Source organism: Elephas maximus, chromosome 24 (assembly GCF_024166365.1).
Source record: "Elephas maximus indicus isolate mEleMax1 chromosome 24, mEleMax1 primary haplotype, whole genome shotgun sequence".
In the NCBI taxonomy this organism is placed as follows: Eukaryota; Metazoa; Chordata; class Mammalia; order Proboscidea; family Elephantidae; genus Elephas; species Elephas maximus.
The window spans coordinates 58,881,278-58,892,155 of record NC_064842.1 but is presented as its reverse complement, the minus strand read 5'-3'; the positions used below and the strand labels follow the sequence as shown (position 1 = coordinate 58,892,155).

Genomic DNA, 10,878 nt, shown 5'->3' with positions numbered 1-10,878 from the left:
ATCCATTTCTTCTCGGTTTTCAAATTTGTTTGAGTACAGTTTTTCATAGTAATCTGATTCTTTTAATTTCAGTTGGGTCTGTTGCTCTATCGCCCCTCTCATTTCTTATTCCGGTTATTTGCTTCGTATCCTGTTTTTCTTTTGTCAGTTTGGTCAGAGGTTTATCAATTTTGTTGAGTTTTTAAAAAAAACAGCTTTTGGAGAAGTAAGGATTTTCATTTTATCGACCTCAACCTTCTGACTATGGAGAATGCAAAGAGCAAGGAGAACTCTGCAGAGAAGCCGGGGGAGGAGTACCTGACTCTCGGGTTTGGACCCCTGTCAGCAAGAAATGAAGAACAGCAGCAGGCTGCTAATGAACCAAGCACATCAGCTTCACCGAAAACCTCAGCGAAGGTGACCAAACGCAAAAAAACTATTAAAGAAGAAAAAGCTTCCGGTTCACGAGAGAATGCAAAAAGCAACGACAATCAAAAACCCCAAAAACCTCGGAAGAAGATTCCAATTGCCCCATTACCTTCTAAGCCGCCGCCAGTTAACCTGCTTCACCGAGACATCGTGCGGGCCTGGTGCCGTCAGCTAAAGCTGAGCACCAAAGGCCAGAAATTAGAGGCATATAAGCGACTCTGTGAATATGCTTACCCAAATCAAAACAGTATTCCTGCCACAGCAAAGGAAGCCAAGATCCAGGCTCCGTTAAAAAGAAAATCAAAGGTGAACAAGGGGAAAACACCTCTGGAGGGTCCTGAGAAAAAGAGGATGTGTTCCGAGGAGACTGATCCTCCTGAAGTGGCTTCTCCCCCTGAGGAGGGGGCACCTGCCCTTGAATCTGCTCTCCCGGAGGGAGTTAATAGCGCTGTGGTGACGACTTCGGCCCAGGAGTCTGCGCTGGCCTCCTGGACAAGAATTGCAGGCAGGGCTGGGAGGGTGGAGGCACTGGAGTCTCCACCAGAGGGTTATGGTGTCAGGTGGTGTGTGATACATGGGAGAAGTCTCCCTGCAAACACAGATGGTTGGGTTCAGCTGCAGTTTCATGCTGGACAAGTCTGGGTCCCTGAAAAGCCAGGGAGAGTGAGTGCCCTCTTCCTGTTACCTGCCTGCAACTTTCCACCTCCGCACCTGGAGGACAATATGTTGTGCCGCAAATGTGTTCAGAGGAACAAGGTGTTAATGAAAAGCCTTCAATGAGATTAGAATACCTGCGAAAGGGGCTCTTCCATGATTGTGATTAATGATTGAAAGGTTACCACAATGGACACCATGGCACCACCTACACCTGAGTTTCTGTCCACTCCCTCCCGTGTGCCTGGTGATAGTGTGCACGGGCTGGTGGGCTGCAGGTGTTACCCTTTGCAGCCTGAACCCTCACCCCTCAAACTTTGCTTGCTGTTTACTGGGTTGGTGATACAGAAGACACTGGTGTTTAAAATTGGAAAAACTTGGCAGAAACTACCATTCATTCCAGCTAATAAAATGAAAAAACAGTCCACACTTCCAAAGCGTTCTTACCCCTCTGCAGTATAAATGACTTCAGCAGCTCTTTTAAGTGGGGAGCTCTTGAGCTGAGCATGGCGAAGGAACTGAATGAAGAGAGAAGATCACTGAAGCTTCCGTCTGTGCCGACTGTCCTAGAATACTGACCGCCTTTTTTTTTTTTTTTAGGAGCTGCCTCTGTTTCATTCTAACTGTTGAATATTTAAGCCAAAGGAAAAGCGGTTATTCTCTCCCCCACAAAACAACATATCATCCTTAATATAGAAAACATTTTTCTGAGATTTCCGTGATTTGGCTTCAGGATCCAGAGTGCCCTTCCACGGTGTGGTTTTCGCTTGTAGCTGCTGTGTACACTTCTGCATTTGAAAAGTTTATGTTTACTTTCCGATTATAAGCACAGTGCACTGAACTGAAATTGTGTATGTAAAATAACTCATCCACTGTATTTAGGGGGCCATATTATATGTGAATTGTTAACTTAGATAATGTTCTTAATTCAATAGGATTAAACCCAAAAAAGCAAAAAAAAAAAAAAAAACAGCTTTTGGTCTTGTTAATTCTTTCAATTGTTTTTCTGTTTTCTATTTCATTTAGCTCAGCTCTAATTTTTATTATTTGTTTTCTTCTGGTGCCTGTGGGTCTCTTTTGTTGCTCTCTTTCTATTTGGTCAAGCCGTAGGGATAATTCTTTGTGTTTGGCCCTTTCTTCTTTTTGGATGTGTCCATTTATTGATATAAATTGGCCTCTGAGCACTGCTTTTGCTGTGTCCCAAAGGTTCTGATAGGAAGTGTTTTCATTCTCATTGGATTCTCTGAATTTCTTTATTCCATCCTTCATGTCTTCCATAATCCAGTCTTTTTTGAGCAGGGTATTGTTCAGTTTCCAAGTGTTTGATTTCTTTTCCCTGCTTTTCCTGTGATTGATTTCCACTTTTATGACCTTATGGTCAGAGAGATGCTTTGTAATATTTCAATGTTTTGGATTCTGCTAAGGCTTGCTTTATGACCTAATATGTGGTCTATTCTAGAGAATGTTCCATGTGCATTGGAAAAGAGAGTATACTTGGTCGCTGTTGGGTGGAGTGTTCTGTATATGTCTACGAGGTCAGGTTGGTTAATTGTGGCATTTGGATCTTCCATGTCTTTATTGAGCTTCTTTCTGGATGTCCTGTCCTTCACCGAAAGTGGTGTGTTGAAGTCTCCTACTATTATTCTGGAGCTGTCTATCTCACTTTTCAATGCTGATAGAATTTGTTTTATGTATCTTGTAGTCCTGTCATTCATTGGGTGCATAAATATTTTATATGGTTATATCTTCTTGGTGTATTGGCCCTTTAATCATTATATAGTGTCCTTCCTTATCCCTTATGATGGATTTAATTTTAAAGTCTATTTTGTCAGAAATTAATATTGCCACTTCTGCTCTTTTTTGATTGTTTTTTGTTTGATATATTTTTTTCCATCCTTTGAGTTTTAGTTCATTTGTGTCTCTCTCAGGTGTGTCTCTTGTAAGCAGTATATAGACGGATCTTGTTTTTTAATCCATTCTGCCACTGTCTGTCTCATTATTGGTGCATTTAGTCCATTTACATTCAGGGTATTTTTTTCCTTCAATTTTTTTAATATGTCATCCCATTGCCTTCTTGCCTGCATGGTTTCTGCCCAGTAGTCCGAGCTTATTCTTATTGGCTTTTATTTGTAGGTGACTTTTTGTTTATTCTTCACTGCTCTTATAATTCTCTCTTTATCTTTGGTTTTGGCAAGTTTCATTAAAATATGTCTTGGTGACTTTCTTTTAACATCTGCCTTTTTTGAGCATCTTGGATAGATATCTTCTCATCTTTCACAATATCAGGGAAGTTTTCGGCCAACAAATCTTCAGAAATTTTCTCTGTATTTTCTGTTATCCCTCCCTGTTCTGGTACTCCAATCACTCATAGGTTATTTCTCTTGATAGCATCCCACATGATTCTTAAGGTTTCTTCATTTTTTTTAATTCTTTTATCTGATTTTTCTCCAAATATATTAGTGCAAATAGATTTATCTTTGAGATCAGAAACTCTAGCTTCTACTTGCTCAGTTCTGCTCCTCTGACTTTCTATTGAATTCTCTAATTCTGTAATTTTATTGTTAATCTTCTGAATTTCTGATTGCTGTCTATAGATTTTTCCAGCTTATTAAACTTTTCATTATGTTCCTGAATAATCTTTCTAATTTCTTCAGTTGTTTTATCTGTGTGTTCCCTGGCTTGTTCTGCGTATTTCCTCATTTCCTTCCTGATGTCTTGAATGGTTCTGTATATTAAACTTTTGTATTCTGCATCTGGTAATTCCAGGAATGCACTTTCACTTAAAAGATCCCTGGATTCTTTGTTTTGAGAGCCTGTTAAGGTGGTCATGGTCTGTTTCTTTATGTGACTTGATTTTGACTGTTGTCTCTGAGCCTTCTATAAGTTATTGTATTAGTTTATGCTTGCTTACTGTGTCATAGCTGCTTGCTTTGTTTTGTTTTGGTATACCCCTATGGGTTGCTTGAGTGAGCTAACTTGATTATTTTCACCTTGGGATCTCTGGTGTCCTATCCCCAGCTGGCTAGAGCTGTTATCAGGTATATCAGTGTAGGAGTCCATTCAGTTTTCTTGTATAAATTCATCTCAGGTGTCCAGGTAGCTGATCATCAAGTGTGTGGTACAGGCTCTATCCTACAGTCTTAGAGGGACGGGCATGATTGGCATATATACCGGTAGCTGATTGCAGCAGGAGGACATGCTCTGAACAAGGCAGGGGCTGAGAACTGACCCCCAAGTGTCTCTGAGGAAAATGTGTCTCTGTTCCCTAGAGTGTGCTGGTGGGTGGGTTCTGCAGTGGGACCACAGGCACCCAAAATTTTTGCTTGTAAGGACTGGGAGGTACCAGTTGTCTTTGGACCCTTGTCACAGGTGGCTGGGTGACCTGAGTGGAGCTACCAGTCCTTAGGTCCTTGATGTGGGTACGTGAGGACCTTGTTTAATAGGCAAAGTAATGTCAAACATCAAACATCCACCTCTCCGCCACACATCTGAAATGGTTGGAGTTTGCCAACAAGGGCCTATTCTCCTGAAATAGGCCCACACAGGTCCATGCAGAAGGGAAAGGTGCTCAAGGTCCACAGACGGTTTGTGCCTGGACAGGAGCTGCTTCTGTCCTGAGGTCCCCTGGTTAATGGAGCTAGCAAATTATCTTTTCCCCCCAGTAGCAATTGTTCCCCTTCCCCAAGGCTGGGAGGATGGCCCTAGGTGCTCACCAGGGTCTATCTCAGGCCCAGGGATTCAGCCACTGAAGCCAGCTAGGAGGTGGGGGAGGGGGCGTGGTGAAATAGCTCTCATCTTTTCCCGAGAGGGCCGTTCTCCTCAGGTTCTGGAGGTGTGAGTAGGCTGTGTGGCTGGCTGCTTCTCCCTGAGGAAGCTGTGGCTGAATGTTAGTACCAGCCTGCTGCTGCCACCACCACTCTGGGAATGGTGCCTGAGAGCTCCCCGCGATTCAGGTCCAGTAACTCCTCTTCACTTCTGAATGGTCTCTTCCTCCCTCTGCCCCTCAGTTCATTGTCTAAGCTTGCCTTTGATGCTCAGGGCTCCCAGCTTGTCACAAATATACTCGTTTCACTTGTTTTTGGGGGTATTTGCTGTAATGAGGGCTCGCTGGAAGCAACTGTCTATTCTGCCATCTTGGCTCTGCCTCCTCTACGCATATTTTTGGGGGTCACAGTTCAATCCATGACAAACACCAACAACAACAAAAACAAAAAAGCCCTGGCCTAGACAGCTTCACTGGAGAATTCTACCAAACGTTCAGAGAAGAGCTCATACCAATACTACTAAAGCTATTTCAGAGCATAGAGAAGGAAGGAATACTCCCAAATTCATTCTATGAAGCCAGCATAATCCTGATACAAAAACCAGGCAAAGGCACCACATTAAAAAAAAAAATCACAGACCAAAATCCCTCATGAACATAGACATGAAACTTCTCAACAAAATTCTAGCCAACAGAATTCGACAGCATATCAAAAAAATAATATATCATGATTAAGTGGGATTCATATCAGGTGTGCAAGAATGATTCAACATTAGAAAATCAGTCAACATATCCCACCACATAAACAAAACAAAAGAATCACATGATAATCCCAATTGATGGAGAAAAGGCATTTGATAAAGTCCAATAACCATTCCTGTTAAAACCTCTCACCTAAATAGGAATAAAAGGGAAATTCCTCAACATAATAAAGGGAATTTATACAAAATCAGCAGCCAACATTATTCTCAATGGAGAGAAACTGAAAGCATTCCCCTTGAGAACAGGAACCAGGTAAGGATGTCCTTTATCACCACACTTATTCAACATTCTACTAAAAGTCCTAGCTAGAGCAATGAGGCAAGAAAAGGAAAAAAGGGGGCATATAAATTTGTAAGGAAAAAGTAAAACTATCCGTATTCACAGACAATATGATCCTATACATAGAAAATCTCATGAATTCCACAAGAAAGTTACTGAAAGTAGTAGAATTATTCAGCAAAGTAGCAGGTGAAAAAATCAATATGCAAAAATCAGTTGATTCCTATATAACAACAAAGAGAACTTCAAAAAGGAAGTTAGGAACACAATACTACTTACAATAGCCTCCCATAAGATACTTAGGAATAAATTTAACCGATGTCATAAAAGGCCTGCACAAAGAAAACTACAAAACACTACTGCAAGAAACCAAAAGACTCCTTGCCGTTCAGTTGATTCTGACTCCTAGTGACCCTATAGGACAGAGTAGAACTGTCCCCATAGGGTTTCCAAGGAGCGACTGCTGGATTCGAACTGCCAACATTTTGGTTAGCAGCTGTGCATTTAATCACTTCACCACTAGGGGAAGAAACCAAAAGAGACCTACATAATTGGGAAAACATACCATGTTCATGGATAAGAAGACTCAACATTATGAAAATGCCAGTACTACCCAAAGCAATTGATATAAAGCAATCCCAATCCAAATATCAGCAACATTTTTTACCAAGATGGAAACACTAATCACCAACTTTCTATGAAAAGGAAAACGGCCCCGATAAGTAAAGCATTAATGCAGAAGAAGAAAATAGGAGGGCTCACATTACATGATCTCAGAATATACTACACAGCTACAGAAGTCAAAACAACCTGAACTGGTACTGGTACAACAACAGACACATAGACCAATGGATCAGAATTGAGAACCCAGATGTAAATCCATTTTTGGCTACTACATACCTGACAAGGGACTAATCACTAAAATTTCTAGACAGCTTCAACATCTGAACAATAAAAAGATAAACAATCCAATTAAAAAATGGGCAAAGGCCTTTATCACCACTCTTATTCAACATTGTGCTAGAGTTCCTAGCCAGAGCAATTAGGCTTGACAAAGAAATAAAGGGCATCCGGATTGGCAAGGAGGAAGTAAAATTATCTCTCTTTGCATATGACATGATCTTATACACAGAAAACCCTAAGGAATCCTCCAGAAAACTACTGAAACTAATAGAGGGGTTTAGCAGAGTCTCCAGTTATAAGATAAACATACAAAAATCACTTGGATTCCTCTACATCAACAAAAAGAACATCGAAGAGGAAATAACCAAATCAATACCATTCACAGTAGCCCCCAAGAAGATAAAATACTTAGGAATACATCTTCCCAAAGATGTAAAAGACCTATACAAAGAAAACTACAAAGTACTACTACAAGAAACTAAAAAGGACCTACTTAAGTGGAAAAACATACCTTGCTCATGGATAGGAAGACTTAACATAGTAAAAATGTCTATTCTACCAAAAGCCATCTATACATACAATGCACTTCTGATCCAAATTCCAATGTCATTTTTTAATGTGATGGAGAAACAAATCACCAACTTCATATGGAAGGGAAAGAAGCCTCGGATAAGTAAATCATTACTAAAAAAGAAAAAAGTGGGAGGCCTCACTCTACCTGATTTCAGAACCTATTATACAGCCACAGTAGTCAAAACAGCCTGGTATTGGTACAACAGGCACCTAGACCAATGGAACAGAATTGAGAACCCAGATATAAATCCATCCACATATGAGCAGCTGATATTTGACAAAGGCCCAGTGTCAGTCAATTGGGGAAAAGATAGTCTTTTTAACAAATGGTGCTGGCATAACTGGATATCCATTTGCAAAAAAATGAAACATACCTCACACCATGCACAAAAACTAACTCCAAGTGGATCAAAGACCTAAACATAAAGATTAAAACGATAAAGATCATGGAAGAAAAAATAGGGACAACCTTAGGAGCCCTAATACAAGGCATAAACAGAATACAAAACATTACCAAAAATGATGAAGAGAAATCAGATAACTGGGAGCTCCTAAAAATCAAACACCTATGCTCATCTAAAGACTTCACCAAAAGAGTAAAAAGACCACCTACAGATTGGGAAAGAATTTTCAGCTATGACATCTCCGACCAGCACCTGATCTCTAAAATCTATATGATTCTGTCAAAACTCAACCACAAAAAGACAAACAACCCAATCAAGAAGTGGGCAAAGGATATGACACGCACTTCACTAAAGAAGATATTCAGGCAGCTAACAGATACATAAGAAAATGTTCTCGATCTTTAGCCATTAGAGAATGCAAATTAAAACTACGATGAGATTGCATCTCACTCCAACAAGGCTGGCATTAATCCAAAAAACACAAAATAATAAATGTTGGAGAGGCTGCGGAGAGATTGGAACTCTTATACACTGCTGGTGGGAATGTAAAATGGTACAACCACTTTGGAAATCCATCTGGCGTTTTCTTAAAAAGTTAGAAATAGAACTACCATACAACCCAGAAATCCCACTCCTCGGAATATACCCTAGAGAAATAAGAGCCTTTACATGAACAGATATATGCACGCCCAAGTTTACTGCAGCACTGTTTACAATAGCAAAAAGCTGGAAGCAACCAAGGTGTCCATCAACGGATGAATGGTTAAATAAATTGTGGTATATTCACACAATGGAATACTATGCATCGATAAAGAACAGTGACGAATCTGTGAAACATTTCATAACATGGAGGAACCTGGAAGGCATTATGCTGAGTGAAATTAGTCAGATGCAAAAGGACAAATATTGTATAAGACCACTATTATAAGATCTTGAGAAATAGTATAAACTGAGAAGAACACATTCTTTTGTGGTTACGAGGTGGGGAGGGAGGAAGGGTGGGAGAGGGTTTTTTACTGATTAGTTAGTAGATAAGAACTACTTTAGGTGAAGGGAAGGACAATACTCAATACAGGGAAGGTCAGCTCAACTGGACTGGACCAAAAGCAAAGAAGTTTCCGGAATAAACTGAATGCTTCAAAGGTCAGCAGAGCAAGGGCGGGGGTTTGGGGACTATGGCTTAAGGGGACTTCTAAGTCAATTGGCAAAATAATTCTATTATGAAAACCTTCTGCATCCCACTTTGAAATGTGGCATCTGGGGTCTTAAATGCTAACAAGCGGCCATCTAAGATGCATCAATTGGTCTCAACCCACGTGGATCAAAGGAGAATGAAGAAAACCAAGGTCACACGATAACTATGAGCTCAAGAGACAGAAAGAGCCACAGGAACCAGAGACTTACATAATCCTGAGACCAGAAGAACTAGTTGGTGCCCGGCCACAACCGATGACTGCCCTGACAGGGAGCACAACAGAGAACCCCTGAGGGAGCAGAAGATCAGTGGGATGCAGACCCCAATTTCTCACAAAAAGACCATACTTAATGGTCTGACTGAGACTAGAGGAATCCCGGCGGTCATGGTCCCCAAACCTTCTGTTGTCCCAGGACAGGAAACATTCCTGAAGACAACTCATCAGACATGGAAGGGACTGGACAGTGGGTAGGAGAGAGATGCTGATGAAGGGTGAGCTATTTGTATCAGGTGGCCACTTCAGACTGTGTTGGCATCTCCTGTCTGGAGGGCTGATGGGAGGGTAGAGAGAGTTGGAAGCTGGCAAAATTGTCACGAAAGGAGAGACTGGAAGGGCTGACTCATTACAGGGAGAGCAAGTGGCTGTATGGAGTAAGGTGTATATAAACTTACATGTGACAGACTGACTTGATTTGTAAACGTTCACTTGAAGCTCAATAAAAATTTTTAAAAAATGGGCAAAGGATATAAACAGACACTTCACTAAAGAAGACATTCAGGCGGCTAACAAACATACGAAGAAATGCTTGCGATCATTAGCTATTCAAAACCCACTGCCATCAAATCAATTCTAACGGATAGCAACCCTATAGGACAGAGGAGAACTGCCTCATAGTGTTCCAAGGCTGTAAATCTTTATGGGAACAGACTGCTACATCTTTCTCCCACTGTTGGCCATTAGAGAGATGCAAATTAAAACTAGAGTGAAATACCATCTTAGCTGTACATTGCTGGCCCTAATGGAAAAAAAAACAGAAAATAACAAATGTTGGCAAGGTTGCAGGGAGATTAGAACTCTTATACACTGCTGGTGGGAATGTAAAATGGTACAACCACTTTGGAAAATGGTATGGCACTTCCTCAAAAAGCTAGAAATAGAAATACCATATGATCCAGTTATCCCATTCCTAGATACTTACACTAAAGAAATAAAGCCATGGCACAAATAGACATACACACATCCATGTTCATTGCATTCACAGTAGCAAAAAGATGGGAACAAGCTAAGTGTCCATCAACAGATGAATGGATTAACAAATTGTGGTACATATACACAATGGAATACTACACAACAATAAAGAATAATGACAAATCCTGGAAACATATTGCAACACAGATGAATTTGGAGGACATTATGCTGACTGAAAAAAGCCAATCACAAAAGGGCAAATATTGAGGAAAAAAAACTGTCACCATCAAGCCAATTCTGACTCATAGTGACCCTAAAGGACAGAGTAGAACTGCCCCATAGGGTTTCCAAGGAGCACCTGGTGGATTTGAACTGCCAACTTTTTGGTTAGCAGCCGTAGCTCTTAACCACTGCGCCACCAGAGTTTCCAAATATTGATGAGACCACTACTATAAAGTACAACAAAAGGTTTATACACTGGAAAAAAAATTAAAAAATCATTCTTTGATGGTTACCAGGAATGGGAAGGAGAGGGAGGGAAAATCACCATTTGGACAGAAGACACAAGTTAGTATTGGTAAAGGGAAAGGTAATACATTAAATGGGGGAAGTCAGTAAAACATGATCAAGGCAAGAGAGGATACACAGGCAAGAGAGGAACATAAAAATAAAGGGCAACTACAGTAACTACCACAGCTTAGACAATCCTGCTGCAACAGTAATAACAAACAATAATTTACAAATGAAC

At 40.6% G+C, this 10,878-nt stretch overlaps 1 protein-coding gene across 1 annotated transcript; it reads left to right on the top strand.

Annotated features, from left to right (window-relative positions):
* Positions 1-243: 243 nt before the first annotated feature.
* On the top strand, positions 244-1,188 carry LOC126066867 (developmental pluripotency-associated protein 4-like). The gene has a single exon (XM_049868287.1). The coding sequence runs from the start codon at positions 244-246 to the stop codon at positions 1,186-1,188; it is 945 nt and encodes a 314-aa protein (XP_049724244.1).
* Positions 1,189-10,878: the final 9,690 nt, after the last annotated feature.